This window comes from Podarcis bocagei (genome assembly GCF_964188305.1).
Source record: "Podarcis bocagei genome assembly, chromosome: 8".
Taxonomy (NCBI): Eukaryota; Metazoa; Chordata; class Lepidosauria; order Squamata; family Lacertidae; genus Podarcis; species Podarcis bocagei.
Genome location: NC_138133.1, coordinates 7,660,361 through 7,683,922, shown reverse-complemented (window position 1 = coordinate 7,683,922; position 23,562 = coordinate 7,660,361). Strand labels below are relative to the sequence as shown.

At 43.6% G+C, this 23,562-nt stretch overlaps 1 protein-coding gene across 8 annotated transcripts in view; it reads right to left on the bottom strand.

Annotated features, from left to right (window-relative positions):
- Window positions 1-23,562, bottom strand: part of ENOX1 (ecto-NOX disulfide-thiol exchanger 1) — a 294,079-nt gene that overhangs the window by 66,430 nt on the left and 204,087 nt on the right. For all 8 annotated transcript variants that reach the window (XM_081206412.1, XM_081206405.1, XM_081206409.1 and 5 more), the window contains 3 exons: window positions 22,222-22,428; window positions 14,926-15,159; window positions 6,940-7,152 (listed from right to left, as the gene is read on the bottom strand). In XM_081206412.1, the coding sequence (XP_081062538.1) occupies window positions 6,940-7,152; window positions 14,926-15,159; window positions 22,222-22,428 (654 nt within the window). The remainder of the gene's footprint in view (window positions 1-6,939; window positions 7,153-14,925; window positions 15,160-22,221; window positions 22,429-23,562) is intronic.

The window sequence follows — 23,562 nt, the reverse complement described above, 5'->3', positions numbered from 1 at the left end:
ATAATTTTTTTCATGAACAAGTTTAAAATTGTTAGAAATTCAACAAAAATGTTTAAAAGTCAGTATTTTTATGTCGTCCTTTACCAACCAAAACTAAATTATATTAATTTAACAAAAAATACTTTGAAATCCCAAGTCAAGTTACAACCCTTTGGCACCTCTCCTTTTTGGAAACTGAAAGCTGAAAAATTCAACGTGCCCCAGTGTAACAGAACTATCTCATTTGCACTGAGATCCGGAGAGAGTTGGAAATCATGCAAAAGGCTCTTGCAGCTGAGAGAAAATCCCTGCAGCAACCGAAAGTGAAGGAGGTGGAGTCTTATGCTGAGGCTTGATTGCAATGAACAGCGGAAGAGACTTACTATTTATTGTGCTCTGCAAATTTCACTGCCAGTGACAGCCTGCTGGGGGCTGCAGAGCGTCCTTACCAGCACCGACACCTGGTTTAAAGATCATACTAATGCAAACAAAGGCATTAGTCCTGCCTACATGTAATTTTAATTTGTTTCCCTCTCCGCCACCTCTGCAAGGGCCAATGTTGTTGGCAGTGCTAAACTGGGCCTGGTGGGCATTTTCTAAAGCAGGGGTCAGCAACCTTTTTCAGCCGTGGGCTGGTCCACCATCCCTCAGACCATGTGGGTAGCCAGACTATATTTTGAAGGGGGGGAAAGAACGAATTCCTACACCCCACGAATAACCCAGAGATGCATTTAAATAAAAGGACACATTCAACTCATGTTTGATTCCCGGACTGTCTGTGGGCCAAATTTAGAAGGCAATTGGGCCGCATCCGGCCCCCGGGCCTTAGGTTGCCTACCCCTGCTCTACAGGTTTGGCAGGCTGGTAGTTCAGCCTTACAGGAAGGTACCACATACTGATGGCTTCACAACATGATATCGACCAGAGCATGAAGGAACGGAACCGCTATTTTCTGCGAGAGGAATGCTGGCAAATATGACAAATAATCAGAGATCACCAAATGAACGCATTTGCAGCCTTCTCACGTGGATCCCCCAAGACTGCCGAAAAAAGGCTACCTCTTACGTTACTGCCTAAGATTTTTGCAAAATGCCCCTCATGCTGCAGAGAATGCTTTTTATAGAACACCCTGCACATCAGTGCTGGGTTGAAAGGGTCTATATCATTATGATTTATTTTCTATTCTAAAGACCACTTTGATCTCTAGCAGCTGTTTCAGTTCCAAGCATATCAGAACAATAGCAATATGTGATTTTAATGAAGAACTTCACACAAGGATAAGGAGGAATGAAAGGTTTAAGCAGTTTGGGAGAAATCAGAGTCCAGCCATGCCCTGTCTGAGATAAGAGATTGGATACCTTAGTAGATGTCTTGAGGGAATTGCTGCCTTTGGCATCTCACCTGCATTTTAAATGCACACATCGTGGCATCAATGCATTACTTTATTAGCATTTCGCCTTCATGTTGCCAATAAAGTCTTGCTTCACAAACAGGATTGTGACTCACAGAATATATTGTGTTATGAGGGGGGAAACTGGCATGTTTGAAGGAAGCAACACCCGTCTTGAACCAGTAAGAGATCTCAAGGGTTTCTGGGCAAGGAAAACAGTGATGCGCACACGAATGCAAGCTTCAGAAGGGAAAAGGGTATAATGAGTCTTAATGAGAATGGCGGAGGGGCAGCATCATTCAGCTGAAGTGCTATGCAATAAGCATGGTTAAATATTCATCAACAAGCATCTGTTGATTAATCTAACGTCATATAAAATTTTCATTAGCCAGATGCAACATTTTGTCTTGCTGTCAATAACGGAAGCACTGAAAGGCAATTTCCCCCTTAGAGTATCCTGAGAAGATAGAAGATGCAAGAATACGTTCTCATGAAAACCACTGTATTTTCTGTAAATTGTATGGATAAATGGAAATACACAATACACAACTGTATTGTGATAGGCTTGCTGGGGGGTAGGCAGGCTGTATGCTGAGACATTTCTAATGCCTGGCTACCTGGTGAGCCAGTAATGGAACAAAGATGGTGGCTTGGTGCCAGATGCAAATGGATGGTAGTTAGAAAGACAAAAGCCACAGTTGAGAAGGGAGATAGGTGAACTAGAAGCTGGAAGAATTCTGCAGGCTGGGAAATGAGAGAGAGAGAGAGAGAGAGAGAGAGAGAGAGAGAGCACTGTGACTGATTTCTGTATGAATCCAAGGCTGTGGCAAGAAGCAATACCCTCTTGGGGGGTGTTAATGATCTTAACCCCTCCATCACAGGCTTCGATTGTATGCATGTGTAAATAAACCCTCCCCTGTATAACTTCACCATGGTTTGCCACCATTCAGCGCCAATGGATAGCTCTAGCAGAGAGGCATTTGGAATAGCCAGCGCCATGTATAGAGCAGGCTATAGCACATTTCTTGCATTCCTTCAGAAACAGATAACCCCAGATTGATGGAAGCTGCAGCTCTGTCTGGGTGGTTAACTCTACTCCTGCCTTTTCTGCTTAAAAGGAGCCTTGTCCATTCACACTTCAATTCTTCCTCCAAGCTGACGAGAGGAACACCTCAGGAAATTTACCAGAAGCAAGTTGGGCTGAGGAAAAGGAACCTTCCGTGACAGAGCATAGGGCCTGCATCTCCTTATAAAAAGGAAGAAGACATATGTCTCCTCTAATTTCTTTATATGTGGGTGGGGAAATGAGTGAACAAAAGACAGGTGCCACTGTCAACTCTGGTTTAAACCTGAAACAAGCCCTTTTCAAGATACCATTGCATGCCACCCCAATCTCTGAGCAGTGCCAGATTCCAGTGGTTCCAGGTGCTTACTCCGGGTCTGTGTTTAAGGTACAGCAGGGACGGTGGCGTCTTTAGGATCTTTATTTAGACATATATACAACCTGAGCCAGAGGGTCTTGCTTCCCCTAAGCTCACAGCCTTGGGTTCTAGCAGAAATTAGGCCTCTCTCCAACTCTCTCTCTGCCTTCCCAGCCTGTAGCTTTTGCACCCAGCTCACATAACTCAGTTCTCCATTCTGGCCTTTTGTCTTTCTAACTGACAGTTGAAGGAGGGAGACCCAGAGCCACTATACTTTGCTTTGAGCAAAGCCCTGGTCAGAAATGGGGCTCTGACCAGAGAGTGGAGGGTGGCGGTATAATGTCAGGACGTCATTCGCCTTGTGAAGTCTCAGGTTCATTTCTCCATGGCAGCCCAGGTTCAGATCCCATGAAAGTGGGGATTTACACCGCCAATCTGATCCTAGTCAGAAGCTGGCGGCTGAGTTCTGAAAAAGCTGAAGCCTGACAACCGAATTGGCAGAAAGAATTATAGCAGTCAAGGGGAGATACGATAATTAATGAGTTGGTGTCTGCAGGCCAGCTTTGGAGCAGAAAGGGTGATGTTTTCCAAAGAACACGGCTTTGCAACAGAGATTATTTGGTGACAGAGTGTGTGGAAATCTTAAGTCCCAAGTCTACAATTATCCACTGGTGAAGTGACACAATATTGCAGTGCAGTCAGCGTTTCTCAATCATTTGTTGCTTGGCCCAACTTCTAAATTCCCCAACTCTCTGGGAACTAGGTGAATGTGCAGAGATTCATGTGAACACACCATATGGCTATGAGAAACTGCTGGCATTAGTGGAGGCCAGAGAAAGAAATGGGAGGGAAAGGGTTTTGGTTTGTTTGCGTTTTTTTGTTCTTGCTTTTATCATGCATTTTGTGCTTTCATATTGTATTTTTATGTTGTGAACTGCCCTGAGATCTGTGGATGAAGGGTGGTATACAAATTTAAATAATAATAATAATAATAATAATAATAATAATAATAATAATAATAATAATTGCTATCATTTGGAACTCCTGCAAAACTCACTAAGCCTGCTGCAGTTTGGACCAGTGTGATTGACAGAAAGAGAGAAGGAGGTGGGGAGGGGGGAATAGCCAGGAACTCTTGAGTCCCTCCAGCGGACGCTGCTAGCAGAGGGACTCAGCAGCTGTGGCGGTTTCACCAGCAATATACCGCTGAGTGAAGCTGACATCGCAGTCCTCATACCAGTTCTGAGCGATATATTGATAGATTGCCCAGGCCTAATGGGTGCCCAATGTGATGCCAGCCCTTCTTTTGGCATTTAAGCAGCAGAGTCAAATAGGTTGCACACCATTGGGAAACACCAGGTTTGCCAGGGGGTGGGAGAGAGGAAGTGTTGGACTCATGTGGGGCGCTCCCCTGCCCAATGCTCTTTTTCAAGGGAAAGGCTGGCAGGAGGGCTCAATGGGCGGAGACCGATGACCACAATTTTTTCTTGGGAATATCCATGCAATTCCATCTACCTAGCAATTGGATCATTACTCAAGTGAGTAAACTGACACTCCTTGGATCTTGCAAGAGCCTAATCTGTAAACCAGGACCCAGATTTCAACAATATTTCACTGTGCCCTAAAATTGCCAGTGCCCTGCACCCAACAAATAACTGGGAAATTGACGGATAGTTAGCTATTTGGCTCGAATACAAATGAGCACCTCATAAAGTTGAAAGTTATAGAAATCCAGCATGCATATTTATAAAGGCAATAAGCTTTTAGAAGAAAAAACATTGTCTCATCTCTGCTTGGCACCAGTCAGCCCAATATCAGAGTTCTGGCTCACAGACTAACCCACCACTCCAAGGTATTTGCATGAACGGTTCTGATCCGTTGATACAGCTTGTTCTCTGCATTGGCTTTTCATGGAATGAGAAAGCACAATGGCAAAGATAGCTCTGTGATATCTGGGGAATACTTTCCCTTCCATCTGCCTCAGACTCCATAACAAAACATGTACCGTCCCATGTTCTGAGGATTGAGATCAATAATTCAGAAGCATCTCCGACCAGAAATGAAGTGGCGGTTCTTGTTACACTTTGGAAGAACAGGATAACGAGGAAAGAGAGAGGAGTATCGGATGTCCCCAGGAAAATCTTTGGGGAATGCTTTCAACACAAAATGTGCTCCATTTTACAACAAAAGCAGTGGGCGGGCGGGCGGGTGTCACACAAGGCTTTGAAGACACCCTTCCCAAAAGATAAATCTCAAACACAGCAAGACCATTAAACTCCCATGTTACATTTAAAAAAGGGAACAAGAATCTAACACCTAACCAACACACCAAAGAAAGCAGGTAGAGTCTAGATATAAAACGTTTTCAATCTTTATTATTTTGTTTTTATTGTACTTTATTGTACCCATTCAGCCTAGCTAACAAAGGCCAAGCTTCAAGAAAAGGGGTCTGGTAGAGGAAAACAAATTCTACACTGTTCTAAACCATACCAAGGTTGAAGTTACAGATAATTAACCTAAGGAAGATTAATTACTGATTGCTAGATTAATTAAATACTGATTAGTAAATACATTAACACATATTCATCATTCTTTTGAAAGAAATAATGTCTTGAAAGAAATAATGTCCCTTTGTCTGGCTATGTCCTTCTGACTATGAGCTTCTTGAAGACAGGCAACCTTTTAGTAAAACTCTGGAAGATGCCTTACACTGGTGATATGGCACACTTAATAGGCTTCGGGGGACTTTCAGGGAGGGAAGGTGGCACACTAGACATCTCTTGTTGACACTCTGCCGACAAAGATAATTATGTGGTGACTAATGATAGCTAAGTTATACTGTATTTACTCGAATCTAATGCTCACCTTTTGTGGCCAAATTATGTTGCGAAAATTAAGGTGCACATTCGATTTGATGGCACATTTACATTCGCCAGCAAATACTCTCTCTTTTTGGTTTCAAGTTTCTGAAAATTGAGGTGCGCATTAGATTTGATGGCGCATTAGACTCTAGTGAATACGGTAAATCTTGGTTATCACATTTTCTCTGTGGGGGGAACAGTGGAAACAGGGGATTAACCTCTGCTATTCTGAAAAGGTGACTCCATGCTGGGATAACGGAGAAGCTTTTACTGAGGTGATTTGTCTACCATTTTACTGGATCCAAGCTATTTTCCACATGGTCTAAGTGAAATAAAAGTTGGCTTTAATGTTCATAACTAAAGGAGCAGGAAGTACGTCTTAATACAAAAAAGAGAAAAGAATCTGCCAAGAAATTATTCTGATTATTTTTTATGAGGAAGGCCCATTAAGGTTATGGAACTGATTATATTTTACACACACAAACCCCTTGGATAATTAATTGTTGCACACAAGGCAGAATTCGTACTGCCAATTTATTTATCAGATTTTTCTGCCACCTGGCAATCTATAAGGATCCCCAATATATATAAAATATCATGTTGTTGTTGCTGATAATAATAATAATAATACCACCTGTTCTTCACCAGCAAATCCCTAAGCAGGTGACAACAATTTACAATACAAAACTAAAAACAGTTAAAACAAATCACATCCACAGGAATCAGGTGAGACCTGCTTTGACAGGTAAACTGGGACGGCTTCCACCTCCTCTGGAATATGGTACTGTTTTGTCGTAGAAGAACGTGAGGTCCTTCTACTTTTTGAGGGCAAAGAGAGCAGCTGGGCCTCAGCTGAGATGCTCAGTAAAGGCGACTGGGTTTTCTGTGATATACTCTTGTTTCCTAGAGCTAGACATCTTTTTATTGTTTGTCTAGTTACAATCCCCTCCCAAAAGAGTGAAAACAAGTGCCACTTCCTACAAAACTCCAAGATGCTATCAGATGAATCTCAATGCAAAAATAATTGGGCTTGCTCACAGCAATGACAGAGGAATCGCCCGGTCAGTCTCCTTGCATTTCCCATTGCTTCGAGTTTACTGACAAACGACAACAGCACCACTGAGATAACGTTGCTCACCTTGAGAAGTAAAATCTTATGAATGGTCCTTGATCTTCCACAGTGAAAGGGACTATATCAAAACTACTTACCCTCAGGGTTACAACACCACCACCACCGATTACCTAACACCCCACCACTACCACCAGAAGACTAACGGGTGTTACTTACATTGAGTGAGGATCCCCGTTAAGGCATTTTTGAAATTCTCCTTGGCTTGCTCCATTTCTTGTTCGTGAGTTGCCTTTTCGTTCATGAGTCGGCGGATGTGGCTATTTGCCGACTGCACCATGGAATAGAACTGGTTGGCCGTCCGGCGGTTCACCTCTCCCCTCTCGATCCAGGTAAGCAGCACTGTAATAGCTTCTGAAAATTTGCTGTCATCTACAATCAATTCAAGAAGTTTAAATTACGATTACATGCTTTGTGCTATGAATACACTTCTGCCCTTATGAATTAATCGTCTCATAAATAACATTTATGATGTTTCTTACACTAGACTTCACTTAACACCCTAACATAAAACTTTATAAATTGTCATCCAAAGTCCTAATTACTACGAGTCTTGTAAAATGTTGTGGCTTGAATTTTCATCCAATAAAGCGATATGAAACAGCTTCACTCTGGGAATAATTATATGATAAGGATTCTCCCTGCTCACAGTCAGAGTAAGATGAAGAATCATTTAAATGTAAACTATTAATTTATCTTGTCTATAGCGCTTTCAGTGACCCTGCTTTGACCCTGAAGCCTTCTAGCTTTGTAGCTTTGAGCCAGGGTCTGCCCACCCATGAGACAAGGTGAGGCAACCGACTCAGGCAGCAGGATCCACAGGGGCAGCAGATCTTAATAAAGATATTTATTTTTCCCTTGTTCACTCACCCCTTCTTCCCTGGTGGGGAGCGGGCAGCAATTTGTAGTTCACCTCAGGTGCCCAAATGTCTTGGGCTGCCAAATCGTAATTGATTTTCCTGGGGGGGTAATTGTGTGTGTATGTGTGCGCGCGTATGCTGCTATCTTCACTAATGATCATGACATTGGCATGTGCACTGGGAAGGGACAATTCTGAGCTTTTTAATCAATGTTTTCAATTGCCTTTAATAATTTGGTTCTTTAATTTGTGCTAAGGACATCTTATTTAGGTACCACTGAATAATCACTTGGCTTTAACAGCTTATTTTAAAAGGTGGGCAAAAAAAGTCTTCTAGTGCTAATGAAAATATTTGCAGGGGGTGGAGGAAATTAACGTGGTACCTAAATTGGTGTTGATCAAAAAGGAAGTGGGGCTATTTTAACTCATTTTTAACTTGACTAAATCACTTTTTCATTTAAATATTTAATTCCACAAATACTTCATTTTTTAAAATAACAGGGAGAAAATTTTAGCACAAATTGAAAGCCTGTTTTTACAAACTGAGCTTCTTCTTCTTCTTCTTCTTCTTCTTCTTCTTTGGTGATCACTCGTAGCCAAGTAAGATTGTCTTCCATAAACATGGTTTTAACAATGAGTCCATAAGTGACTTTGGAGGCCAGTTTTGGATCCACACGTCCTTCCACAGTGGGGACATTGGTTTCCGGGCGGGAGTTGATCACGGTGTGGATTTGGCAAGCATACCAGGTGGTGCTGTGGACTAAACCACAGAGCCTAGGGCTTGCCAATCAGAAGGTCGGCGGTTCGAATTCCCGTGTCGGGGTGAGCTCCAGTTGCTCAGTCCCAGCTCCTGCCAACCTACCAGTTTGAAAGCACGTCAAAGTGCAAGTAGATAAATAGGTACCACTCTGGTGGGAAAGTAAACGGCATTTCTGTGCGCTGCTCTGGTTCGCCAGAAGCGGCTTAGTCATGCTGGCCACATGACCAGGAAGCTGTACGCCGACTCCCTCAGCCAATATAACAAGATGAGCACCGCAACCCCAGAGTCATCTGCGACTGGACCTAATGGTCAGGGGTCCCTTTACCTTTACCTTCCTCTTAGCAAGTTTCTCCCTTGAGTCCTGAGTTCAAGTGTCTTCAAAGCCCATGACATCTTTGATAAAGGCTGTTCTCCAACTGGAGCGCTCGCAGGCCAGTGTTTCCCAGTTGTCAGTGTTTATACTACATTTTTTTAGATTTGCCTTGAGACAATCTTTAAGCCTCTTTTGTTGACCACCATCATTATGCTTTCCATTTTTAAGTTCGGACCAAACTGGGCACACTGGTACCAACAGGAAAGGTAATTTGGACATTCAATGGAAAACTAGGACTAGCTGTAACTCCCTGTCCCATGACTTCAACCCTGCCAGGATGACATAGATAAAGGTGGACCAGGCCACTGGTGGAGGTGACTTTTTTTCATGACTTTGAAAATGGGACAAAAGGCATCCCAAATAGGACAGGGGACACTGATGTTCAAAAACGGGGCAATCCTGTTTTTAAGGGATGGGTGGCAACCCTATCCTGGAGAAGAAGAAGAAGAAGAGTTTGGATTTGATATCCCGCCAGTGGCGTAGCGTGGGGGGTGCAGGGGGTGCCGGCCGCACCGGGCGCAACATCTGGGGGTTAGGGTTAGGGGCACAAATCCACGGGTTAGGGGGCGCAAATCCACAGGTTAGGGGGCGCAAATTACTTGCCTTGCCCCGGGTGCTTGACAACCCACGCTACGCCACTGTATCCCGCCTTTCACTCCCTTTAAGGAGTCTCAAAGCGGCTAACATTCTCCTTTCCCTTCCTCCCCCACAACAAACACTCTGTGAGGCGAGTGGGGCTGAGAGACTTCAGAGAAGTGTGACTGGCCCAAGGTCACCCAGCAGCTGCATGTGGAGGAGCGGAGATGTGAACCCAGTTCACCAGATTACGAGTCTACTGCTCTTAACCACTACACCACACTGGAGTGCCTCTGACAATACAGACCAAGAGTCTGACTTGGCGCAAGGCAACTTCCTATGTTCCTTGCACCACTGCCTCATGCGCCCATCTGGAGGGAGGAGCTCTCACATGCTAGCAATACCTCAAACATTCCATTCGATTTTCAAAGAAAAATGGAGCAAAGCGACACGGAGTGACGGCAGCTTTGTATTCCTTATAAATGACTCGTTCTACCTCACCATCTGCCCCTCCTCATCTGGAGCCCAAGGAAAGAAAACAGGGGAGCCATTTTAAAGGGAAACATAGCCAATATGGAATGAGTCGAACCACTACATCACTTGAAATTGCAGCCTTCTAAAGCTGCTTTTTCTTTCTCAAAAACAAAAACTCAGAAATGTTATTCTCATGTGACATTTGCTGCACAGAGTAACATGTAAACTGAGGAAATTAAGCTGGAAATGAGGTTAAAGCAAACAGAAAATGTGATTTTTATTATTATAATAGGTATCTTTATTATACAGCGCTTTCCAATCAAGTTGGTCTTTGCAGGAACAACCTGAAGGCTGCAGACTAAAAGGCAGAGAATGGTAGAAATGGGTCTGAACAAAAGAGCACATATTTTGCGTGTTTCTGTCCAGATCCATCCCTGTAATTTAATAAGAGAACTCTAATTCTGCAGTAGACTTTTAAATAAGAATTGTCACACCACTGACGTTTCAAAAGTCAACATATTAAAAATTCCACACACTTCTTTATTAAGAAACCAAAAGCATTTTTACTTGGCATTGTAGGAGATGATATAAACAGAAAGGATTGTAAGTTGTTTTTATATGCAATGACGGCAGCAAGAATATTATTGGCACAAAAATGGAAGCAAGAAGAATTATCGACAAAAGAAGAATGGATGAAATTGATGGACTATGCAGAGTTGGATAAACTAACCAGAAGAATTCGAAACTTGCGGGACCAGAGATTCACAGAAGACTGGTGTAAATTTACGGACTATTTGAAAAGTAATTGTGATGACCAGATTACGTTTGTCAGTTTGCAAGAAGTTTTGTGAGGTAAATTATTTGAATTATTGCAAAAATGGTTAAAGAGGTGGATTGTGAGTTAAGATAATTAAAGGCAATAGGAATTTAAGAAATGCAGAAGAAATGATAAAAATGGTGGATCATCAGAGGTGCTGATGGAAGTCCAAAAAGATTGTATAAGATGTGAAGTTCTGTGGAATGTATAATAATTGGTATGTTGAAATTAATAAAAATTATATATATAAAATTCCACACATTTCTTATTCCACTATAGGACACTCAGTAGTAACATTCAAGAGACAACTGTTTATTAAAAAATGAGATTTTTTTTAAAAAACATAATCATCACTAAACAGGTAGCAAAGTTTCCACAGTTGCAAAACCATTTAATTGGATGGAAACAGCATTTGTTGTTGCTGAGCTCGGCTGCAATTGTGTGTGCAACATTGCAGGGTTGGGGAAATTCCCTGAGGGCTCACAGGAAAATCTAGGTCCACATCACCGGCAAGCTGCATGGGCCTGCAAGCCTATTAACAGTTAATTGACGGTTCTGTACAAGGAGAAAAATCTTCATTGGTTCTGTAATTAGGAGATACAAGTTGCTAACAATTTAACAAGTGCTAGAGGGAAATTATTCACAGCTCAACTACATTACCTAACATAATGCCCTCTCTACGGGTTATTTTTAAAATCCTAATTTCATCTTTACTCCTTGCTTTCTAAATTGATGAGCCGACTGCCCAGTGGCTTACATGCTGAAATAATTATCTACGTTGAAAATAGAACGCAGACCTCCTCCTCAGCTTCTGTAAGTTCACCTGGATCCCTGACAGTAAATTTATTTTTTGTCTGCTGGAGATATCTAATGGAATGCAAATAATAGAATCCAATTTAAAAGCTGGGCTTGGTTTCCAGCCTTTCACAGCCTTTCCTTCAGAGTCAAGCTGACACCGTTCAAAAATATTACTTCAGAGGAACGAAAATAAAAAAATATAATGCTTTGTTGCTTATATAAATGCTCTTAGCTATAATTGATTTGCATAACTGATCTTTTTGTTGTTGTTTAGTATACTGGAGCACTTTCTTATATTAAAAAAGTCATTCTTCTCCAACTGTAAAGTATATTTTAGAGGAAATTATTGCACTGATGGCAGCATGTCAATTATTCAAGCATACACATATTTATGGGAAGTGCCATTAAAACCTTGCAACACAGACTTGTCTTGAAAGTCATGATTTACATATTTGAATGCCATCAGCTGATGAAAGTCAACCATCTGGGTGTCCAATGTAAAGTATCTGTTCAAATGTTTGAACCTCAGGTCTTCAAATTTGCAGATAAAGTTTTCATGTTGCAACCCCCCACCCTCTTGAGAGGGGTGACTGCTGGGGGACACTCAGAGAAGCTGTATTTGTTAGATCCAACATCTTTGCATAGCCACCAAAATCAGTAGAATAACAGCAGCCCTTCTGGGGCTACTGAGGCGCCACCATAAATCGGGTCCTCCCTTAAAGAGGGCATATATTGCGGTGAGACCTGGAAACCGACGCCCTGTGTTGTGGGTGGGTATGATTGGTCAGCCACAACACCCGATTGGTAGGTCCCTCGAAGCTGGGTGCAATCTGGCCAATGGGACGCAGTCCAAACGGTTCAAAGGACCTATTTATGCACGTGACCCTGAGCTTCCTCTTTCGGCACATGCATTCGGAACACCCGCCCACCTCTCCCTACTTTTAGGGCTTTGCGCTTGACCTTGCTATGTCGTCGTGTGTCGTTGGGACAGGGGCACGGCAGGAATTTTCCCCACTTGGCTGATTGGCTGTTGCCATTGGGGTTTCGCCTGCCACAAAGCAAATCGTCACAACTTGTAAGGTTGCACACAGGCTCTGGTTCAGGTGATAGGGATGGGAGAATGTTCTCATCATCCCTATGTGAAGGGTATTCCATTAAAGGAATCCAGGGACTCGATGGTTTGGTCAACCCCTGAGATGGGGTTGTGCCCATGCCTGAGTCCAGGGGGACACTTGGGTGGTGGAGATAGCCTGTTCCCGGCTTTCCACTTATCCAGGTGTTCACCCTTGGCTGACCTATTCTGGTGCCCTGGGTCAGCGCTACCTGCAACTGTGCAGGAGCTAGTCCAGGGGTCTGCAACCTTTAAGACAAAAAGAGCCACTTGGACCCGTTTCCGAAGAAAAAACAACAACTGGGAGCCGCAAAACCATTGCGACATTTAAAACAAATATATCTCCGGAGCTGACAGCGGGCGGGAAGGTGACGTCGGGACGGTGTGTGACTAATGCACTCACCGCCCCCATGCGACGTCACAGCCAGTACAGCACCTGCCACAGTGGGGAGTGTCGGGGCGCACAATGCGCCTCCTCCCCTCGCTAGTATCTGCCCCGGAGCCACGGCAAAGGTGTAAAAGAGCCACATGCGGCTCCGGAGCCGCGGGTTGCAGACCCCTGACCTAGTCAAACCAGAGCCTATGCAACCAGACACTTTCTGTAATCAATAAAGTTGTGGCCTAAATTCTGCCAAAAACCAAACCAAAAATATGAGTCATGTGTGAATTTATTTAGGGGGGAGCTTTCTGAGTCTGAGCACACAAATATGAACCAACCCATTGGTCCTTTTTGCCTACAAAGTTGGCACTGCGCATTTATCAAGCTGGGTATCCCCTATTACAGCCATCTCATTGGCTGCGTGACCCTGGACAATGCCTCTTGTTCTGTATGAGCTTAGCATCGGTTCCCAAACCTTTTTCCACCAGAGACCACTTGAAAATTGCTGAGGGACTTGGCGGACCATGTAACATTTTTCTGTCTGTTGTAGAAATGGTACCATACTGCCTAGGTGCTGTGTGATTTTTAACAGTATTTGAAATCAGCAACCTGGGAGGAGGAGGAGAAGGAGGAGGAGGACAGCAGTGAATCCCTTGTGGGATGAACCCAACTGCCTCCCACGTTGTGAACAACAGTGACAGATACAAGAATCTGGAAGCTGAGCAGTTAATTATCTTACACCTACCCACCAGGTGTGCATCTTTAGTTGTTATTCTTATTCTTCTTATTCTTATATTTTTATTTCATTCTGTGTAATTTTACAATAGATAGCATATAATAAACAAGAACTGTTACAAACATCTTGACTGTCTTTGCATTATTCACCCCTAAGTGCATTCAGGATATCATGTGTGGATGGAAAACACATTGCCATTATTTTTAAGCACATGTACCGTATTTCTCCATGTATAACACACACACACACACACACACCATGTGTGTATAAGTCCTAATTAAGAAAATGGGGTTGCTGAGCTTTTTGTGGGGATGATTGCCCAGAATTGTTGAGCTTTCTTTAGGGGGATTGGCCAAAATTCGCTCACTCGACTGACCGCCAGTCGCCCGCCCAATTGCAGCAGCGACAGCCAATCAAAACCAGCCCTTGCCGCACCCCCCAATAACACACCCATTAGCCACTGACAATCTCTGGCTCGCAGCAGCAACCAATCCCACATCCCCTCTATGCACTATCCATGTATAAGACAACTCCAAATTTTTTACATAATTTCAAAAATAAAAAAACAACATCGTCCTATACACAGAAAAGTACGGTACATGCATTTGGTTAAATGTTTGTTCCCAGACTTATTTTTTAAAACACACACACACACACACACACAAATTGAGAGAGACCCATGTGGCAGCAGTGGTGGGAGAGAGGAGGCAGAGTGTCTTGTTTGGTATGCCTGCCTCTTTTGCTACAGGCTACAGCCTCCACTAGGGATGTGGGTGGTGCTGTGGGTTAAACCACAGAGTCTAGGACTTGCCGATCAGAAGGTCGGCAGTTTGAATCCCCGCGACGGGGTGATCTCCCGTTGCTCGGTCCCAGCTCCTGCCAACCTAGCAGTTCGAAAGCACATCAAAGTGTAAGTAGATAAATAGGTACCACTCCGGCGGGAAGATGAACGGCGTTTCCGTGCACTGTTCTGGTTCGCCAGAAGCGGCTTAGTGATGCTGGCCACATGACCCGGAAGCTGTACGCCGGCTCCCTCAGCCAATAAAGCGAGATGAGCGCTGCAAACCCCAGAGTCGGCCACGACTGGACCTAATGGTCAGGGGTCCCTTTACCTTTACAGCCTGCACTATCACACCTGAACAGCTATAGGGAAGTTAAGAGCGAGACCTGTTTTGTTACCCATTAATATGCACACAACTTATTGTGACACAGTTGTAGATTTATCGACCTTCCGAAAACATGGCTGGGAAACGTCCCGTTACCTTTCAGTTTTTCTGCCAGCAAAGTTGCTTCGTGTTCCGAATAATGCATAATGGCAGGTGGAGAGGGGGGCCGCATCCGATCTTCTTCCATTTTGCGCCTATGACGCTCCTCTCGGGCCAGCATCCGCTGCTTACATTCCCATTCATAAAAGTCATCTCTTGCCTGTGCAAAATCAACATGAAGTCGGCCTGAATCTTTCTTGTCCGTACTAGATCCTAATCTCATGCGATAACCTGGAAACAACAAGCAAAAACCACGTCAGGTCTCCTTTCCTTTATTTATGTCCATACGCGTCGCATCCTGTCAATGAGTTAACATTTATGCTTGCTGGTTTGCTTGAAGCCTGCCTATTAAAACGGTGGTTTCATTATGTGGAAAACAAGAAGCCAACAGCACTCCATCCAGATATAAAGAAGAAGAGAGGGTTGTAGGCTCTCTCAGCTAGCTTAGCTGCTTCACTCCTTGAACTGGCTGCTACAAATACTCCATATGTGAAACCCATTGTCTGAGTTTGATGTCTTCCTCCTCCTCTCTCTCACCTCCTCCTCTCTCTCAGCACCTTTTCCCATTTGTTATGTACTGAGTTGAATAGGATGCAAAATGCAGCTGTCTGATTGGTCCTAGAACAATAGGATCCAAGATGCAGCAGTCTGATTGGTCCTAGAACAATGCACCAGTATGATTGGTCTGCAGGAGCCGCCCAATCCAGCTCCAGATGGAAGAATCCACAACCTGATTGGCCTACAGAAGAATTCTGGAATTAGCCAATCATGTGCAGCCAATTGTGTAAATAATGTATATAAAGCAGATACTTTGGGGGGACTTTCATTCCTCCTCACCACTATGAACTGAATAAAGAGGATGAAATCCGCTCTCGACTCTGAGTATATTTCACCATTTATGTCATATTTTAGACTGTTAACTTGAGAGCGGGGCCAACCTTCTTATTGCTATTTGTAACTATTAGACCAGGGTTTCCCAGACTTGGGTCTCCAGTTGTGGTTGGACTACAACTCCCATCTGCTGGCATCCTTCGGGGGTCGAGAAGCCAGCTGGCTAACCCCCAGCTGGATCATGCCCTTCCAGCCGTGACGATCCCCCGACCTCAGGTGCAACGTAAATCAGCGACTCAGGCTTCAAAGCCTGAGAACACTTTATCAGCAGAGCAAACTGCGCAAACAGAAGAGGTGTGAGGCTTGTGGAAACATACTAACAAGCTACGGATTTATTAAGCATAAATCAGGACAAAGAAACATGCTGTCTCTCTTTCCGTCTCCTCAGAGAGAGAGTCAAAAGCAAAAGTGATACACAGCGGAAGTTTCCAGCAAACTGTGCTGGAATGTAAACAGACATGTGACATGTAACAATCTCACACGTCTGCAACTTAAATGGAAAATCCCAACACCATCATCCCTAGCTAGCAAGATCAGTGGTCAGGGAAGATGCAAACTGTAGTCCAAAAACAACTGGAGACACAAGTTTGGGAAACCCTGCATTGGACTAAAAAATGGTTAACAATGGCTTAAATAAAGAAATGCACCCATCTGCATTTTGAAGGCACATAACACTTCTGTTGAGCCAAATGCGCTGTCAATAATAGAGGAAAAAAGACTGATACAGTGGTGCCCCGCAAGACGAACGCCTCGCAAGACGAAAAACTCGCAAGACGAAAGGTTTTTTCGTTTTCGAGTTGCTTTGCAAGACGAATTTCCCTATGGGCTTGCTTCGCAAAACGAAGCTTGCCCCGCAAGCGCGTCTTCCCCGCTGTCCCCGGACCTCTTTTGAAGCAAGGGGCGGCGGGGAGAAGATCACTTCTCCCCGTTGCCAGCCCCACAATCTCCGAGGACAGAGGGGAAGGCGCGCGGGCCTTCCCCTCTCTCCCCGGACCCCTTTTGAACCAAGGGGTGGCAACGGGGAGAAGCGATCTTCTCCCCTCCGCCCCTTGCTTCAAAAGAGGGGACAGAGGGGAAGGCGCGTGCCTTCCCCTCTCTCCCCGGACCCCTTTTGAACCAAGGGGCGGCAACGGGGAGAAGCAATCTTCTCCCCTCCGCCCCTTGCTTCAAAAGAGGGGACAGAGCGGCGCTTCCCCTCTGTCCCCGGACGGTCTCCATAGGAACGCATTGATTGATTTTCAATGCATTCCTATGGGAAACCGTGCTTCGCAAGACGAAAAACTTGCAAGAAGAAAAAACTTGCGAAACGAATTAATTTCGTCTTGCGAGGCACCACTGTATTGTGAATGTGATCCCTGTGCTTCCACCCAGCAGTTTATTGTGGACTTGGTGTTGCACACCCATGCAAGTTTTTGCATCATCCACACAACGTCCTCATCAAAATGCCACATCTTTAATTCAGATTCACCACTTGTCGGGTATATATATATATATATATATATATATATATATATATATACACACTTGTAGGGTTCTTTGTGGAAACAGTACTGGTTTTAATGGGGAAACAGTACGGTACAACATTTTAATGAGGAAAACATGTGGATGCTGCATAAAACTTGCCTTCAGGAGCAGCAACAACTCCACAATAAACTGACACCCCTGGTTAAAACGAACTTTTTATTGCTGCCTAATAGCTTACTTATCAGTCTTTGCTTATCCCCCCCCCATATATTTTATTAAAGTTTGAAAAATGATATACAAAAGTTAATATTAAATACCTAGAATCTTTTTAATATATCAAAGATAAAAAAACCTAATCTACATAAAATGCAAACCAAGAAGTGGAAAAGAAGAAAAAAAGAGAAATAAGTAAAAATTGGAAAAGAGAAAAAAACGAGAACTTCTGATTCTTTGCCAGTTATATATACTCTAATCACCCACTCCAATGCAACAACCAACGATTCCACTTTCTATTTTCTTCCTAGAACCCAGATATAACAAGTTCTTTTTTCTTTTTCATGCAAAAAGTCCACAAGAGGTTTCCAATCTTTAGTAAATATCAACATTGATTTTTCTGTAATTAAACATATCAACTCCTCCATGGTAGGTCATGATGAACCCTTCTACTTTTGTGTATATAAGTCTTGCTGCTGTGATCATATATTGAAATAATGTTCCATGGTCCTTTTCTAATTGTATTTCCATTATTCCTACCAGGAAAAGTTCTGTCTTCAATGAAATGTTAACCTTTAAAATCTTCTGCATCAATGTATGTACTGCATGGGTTTCTCAAAAATACCTCATGTCAGATGAATCTCATTTTATTTATTTTTTTGATGGAGTTACAAGCTTGGTGGATCAGGGGAATGCTGTGGACATAGTGTATCTTGATTTCAGTAAGGCTTTTAACAAAGTCCCCCATGATATTCTTGTGAGTAAGATGGTAAAATGTGGGCTGGAAGAGTGGATTTGTAGGATCTGTTGGATCTGTTGGGTGGATTTGTAGCTGGTTGACTGACCAAACCCAAAAAGTACTCATTAATGGTTCCTCATTATCTTGGGGAAAAGTGACATGTGGGGTACTGCAGAGTTCTGTCCTGGGCCCATTGTTGTTCAACGTCTTCATGAACAATTTGGTTGAAGGAACTGAGAGGTTGCTCATCCAATTTACAGATGACACCAAACTGAGAGGGGTAGCTAATGCCACAGAAGACAGAATCAGAATTCAAAATAACCTTGACAGATTGGATAACTGGGCGCAAGCTAACAAAATGAAATTCAGTAGGGACAAATGTAAGGTTCTGTACTTAGGAAGAAAGAACCAGATACACAAAAATAAGACGAGGACCACCTGGCTTACATGTGAAAAGGATCTAGGGGACTTGGTGGACCACAGGCTTAACATGAGTCAACCTTCTGATGCAGCAGCAAAAAAGCTAGGGATATTATAGGCTGCATCAACCAAAGTCTAATGTCCAGATCAAGGGAAGTAATAGTACTATTCTGCCTTGGTCAGACCACACCTGGAATATTGTGTCCAATTCTGGGCACCACAATTTAAGAAGGATGTTGACAAGCTGCAAGGTGTGCAAAGGAGGGCGACCAAGATGATCAAGGGTCTACAAACCAATACGACTGAAGGAGCTGGGTATGTTTAGCCTGGAAAACAGGAGACTGACAGGAGATATGAGAGCCATCTTCAAATATTGAAAGGGTTGTCACAAGGAAGATGGAGCAAGCCTACTACTTCCTTTTTTTGATGATTTCCCCCCACATACGATGGCATAAATTGGCAAGTAAATGAAAGACGTAGTGAGAACTCAATCCGTGTGGCCAGTGGCGTAGCGTGGGGATGCAGGGGGGGCCGGCCGCACTGGGCGCAACATCTGGGGGGGCGCTCACACTCGCAGCTCTCTGCCCCTACCTAAAATCCATGGGTTAGGGGGCACAAATTACTTGCCTTGCCCCGGGTGCTGACAACCCACGCTACACCACTGCGTGTGGCCCTGTTTACATCAGAAACCTCAATGGCGTGTGTGGGATTTCTGTGAGCAGAGCATATCTGGGAGTGGTGTGTGATCCACCTTTATACCGTAAACGACAGCAACAGGGCTGTATCCTCATGTAACATGAAGACTGTAGTCGCAATAACTTATGTATTCTATTTTTATGTCTCTTGTCTATTACAGGCTTGAAAAATTACACTCTTCAGAATGTTTTATGTTTGAAAACATAATAAAGATCATCTAGGAAAAACAGTAATTCAGTGCAATTAAAACAAAGCATCTGCCGAACCCACGGCAGCTTCTCTGTCACACTAGAAGCTAGAACTTTGCTACATTATTTTACGAAAATTAAGCCTGGGAGGAGACCCAGTAAATACAAAGCTATTTTCCTCTTTCTGGTATTGTTTGAGATATGATGGAATGAGTATTCTAGCGTAATACGATGCAGTAACAGTTTGGGATCCTCACATAGGTTATGAGGGGTTCTCCTCATGATTCCATTGTAGGACCTGGTTTGCATGTGCAGTGTGAGAAGCATCCCAAAGGAGATGGTGTTGGACTTTTGGAGGAAGAGAGGGGAACTAGCCCCATTGTATATCAGGGGTGTGTGTATGGAGAGAGTCTCTTCCTTTAAATTCCTGGGAGTTTACTTTAGTGAAGACCTCACTTGGAAAAACAATATAACTCAGGTGGTTAGGAAGGCCCAACAGAGACTCCATTTCCTCAGGGTCTTGCGAAAGAACAATGTTAATCAACAATTGATGACCTCCTTCTACTGGTCCACAATAGAAAGTGTCCTCTCATATTGTCTCACAGTGTGGAAAATTGGCTTGAAAGCCACGGACAGAAAGTCTTTACAGAGGGTGGTATCATGGGCTGTCCCCTGAGCCCGCTAGATGACATCACAAGGGATCGATGCCTTAGGAGAGCGAGAAAAATTCTCAGGGGCGATTCACACCCTGGCCAGCAGCTCTTTAATCTTCTACCCTCAGGCAGGAGATATAGAAGTATAGCCAATCGTACCAACAGGCTAAAAAACAGTTTCTATCCGTGGGCTGTTAGGGTGCTGAATGGAAATAAATATAGTGCAACTGACTTTCGGGGTTGGTGTGTTGTGCGACAAGCACACAGAGTGCAATGAGACTGAGTGTTTGGGGGGGGAGACTTGGTTAATTTCATTGTACACAGGTTGTACATTGACAATGAAGGTATGATGATGATGATGATGATGTCTTAAGTGGTACAGTCCTTTTGACTCACTTTTACCTCATTCCCATTCATTTTGCTGCACGTGCAAACCAGGTCTTACACTGGGGTCATTACCTGTTCAATAACACAACCACAGATGCGCAAATTAAGTACGGATGGACATATCCCAAAGTGATATATTTATACCCCATGTTTACAGCCTCGTCTCTTCTGATCTTGCTCATTAGCGTGCCTGGTTTATCCACTTGCATCAATGACCCAGTTCTGATCCATCGTCTACACGACAATTTTCATGCCTGCTCAACTGGCCGATATCCTTAGATGCCCTTTGCAAATGCAGCTGTAAAGATTCTGCCTATTCCCATATTTTAAAAATACTTTGCATTGCCCACATCCTGTCCTAGAATTAGGAAATCCATCGGCTAAGAAGAGAGAAGACAGATTGAGATATATATTTGACTTAGCCATTTTCAGTAAGTCAGGTAAGTTTTGATTGGGACTCGGCTGTTTATAGAGAACGCAGTATAGGCTACTGATATCAAAACCAGCTGTCCTGACTGAATAGGGCCAGTACCATATATAAAAACCCCATTTGAAACAATGGTTTTTGGCACCATTTGGGGAGCCTCTCTTCTCTACTGAATTATCACAAAGCAGCAGAAAACAGGGGAAAGTTCTGGTGAACACAGGAACAACTAAGACCATAGGAACGGCTCCAGCAGATCAGGCGAATGGCCCCTCAAGTCGAGCATCCTGTGCTCACAGAACCCTGTGAAACAGCCCCCTTCACACCTGGAATTAAGAGGAATACCATACATTAGGTTCCAGTTACAGATAGGTAGCCGTGTTGGTCTGCCATAGTCAAAATAAAAAAATTCCTTCCAGTAGCACCTTAAAGACCAACTAAGTTAGTTCTTGGTATGAGCTTTCGTGTGCATGCACACTTCTTCAGATACACTGAAACAGAAGTTGCCAGATCCTTCTATATAGTGAGAAGGTGGGGAGGGGTATTACTCAGAAGGGTGGTGGGAATGGGAGATTGGCAGATAGCTGAGATGAGCCTGTTGACGACTCTTAACGACTGTAATAGGTCTTACAGGAAAAGGCAAGGGGTGAGAAGGTGAGAAATGGCTTCTGGAAAGAGAAGCTGCTGAATTGCAACTCATTACCAAACTTAAAACCATGGAGAGACCTGGTCTGAACAAAGACATTGGATTCTTATCTCATTATACATGACTAAGCCATTTCTCACCTTCTCACCCCTTGCCTTTTCCTGTAAGACCTATTACAGTCGTTAAGAGTCGTCAACAGGCTCATCTCAGCTATCTGCCAATCTCCCATTCCCACCACCCTTCTGAGTAATACCCCTCCCCACCTTCTCACTATATAGAAGGATCTGGCAACTTCTGTTTCAGTGTATCTGAAGAAGTGTGCATGCACACGAAAGCTCATACCATGAACTAACTTAGTTGGTCTTTAAGGTGCTACAGGAAGGAATTTTTTTATTTTGACCATACATTAGGGATAGAGGAATTGTGCCTGTGCCCTTGCAGTTTCTGTCCCAAACTCCTGAGCTTTGCAAACACTTGCTACGATAAAAGTTAAAGAACATAACAGCAAATCAACATCGCAAAATGCAAATGAGAAGCCGCAAAGAAAACCCATTAAAGAATGTGACAAATACCAGAAAGGTAAATGGCTTTATCAACCATGAACTCTTCAGCAAAACGGATATGACAAAAATTCTTCTTGCTTTTCCGAATCGCTGTGATGTCACCGCACTGCTCAAAGACTTCCTGAATAATCTCCTCAGTAGCGTTTTCTGGTAATCCTCCAACAAACACGGTTTTACATCCAGGTGGCCTCTCTCTTGTGGAAGGTGGCGGAAGATCTAAGAGAAAAATTAAAGTTCTCACTTGCTTTCCTATTCAGCCCCATAAGTCATTTCAGACATAAAATAAATTGCTTAAATAAAAGTTTAACATTGAATAATCAGAAAGGCATCTAATCAGATCAGGTCCTCACAGAACTTATTTGGTTATTAAAATATTAATCAGCTGACACCACAAATTTCTGCCGTTAAGACGGGAACTTATGTGCTCAGTGCTGTTTGCTTTATCAACTCCCAATTAATCAAAGCATTTTTTGTTCAGGTGAAGATCATCACAATGAACAAAAGGTAAAAAAATAAATCAAAATGACACAAGACCTATCCCATAAAAGTCCTATCACAAAAAAACCTGATGGGGGGAGGGGGAAGAGTCTACTAAAAGGGGGTGAAGACTGAACCCGTGGCTGCAGCAACAAGCGAAGAAGGATCCCCTAGACGGGGACTGGGGCAAATATTGGACCTGCAGAGAAGTTTCAGCTCAGTGGCAGAACATCGGCTTGGTGTGCAGAAGACGAAGCCAGCTTCAATCTCCAGGTAGGCCTGGGAGCGTCCCCTTGTTTGTGAAGCCCTGGAGAGATGCTGGCAGCCCTGAGGTACATAGACCAAGGTACAGTGGTACCTCGGGTTACATACGCTTCAGGTTACAGGCGCTTCAGGTTATAGACTCCGCTAACCCAGAAATGGTACCTCGGGTTAAGAACTTTGCTTCAGGATAAGAACAGAAATTGTGTTCTGGCGGCGTGGTGGCAGCAGGAGGCCCCATTAGCTAAAGTGGTGCTTCAGGTTAAGAACAGTTTCAGGTTAAGAACGGACCTCTGGAACGAATTAAGTACTTAACCCGAGGTACCACTGTATAAAGTGAGCGCTCCCTATGTTGTGGGATGCTAATATATCAGAGCTGTGCTAAGGGAAGGAAGGAAGGAAGGAAGGAAGGAAGGAAGGAAGGAAGGAAGGAAGGAAGGAAGGAAGTTTGCCTCATGTTATCCAAATTGTGAAGTCTTTTTCCCTGTGGAAACATTAAGTGAAGGGATAACTAGGTAAATTGCCATTGTTACCCTGGGTAAAAACTGATTAGGACAGCCTGAACTGGACTAGCAATTTGGAGCAATAATTAAATTAACCAAGCACACTTAC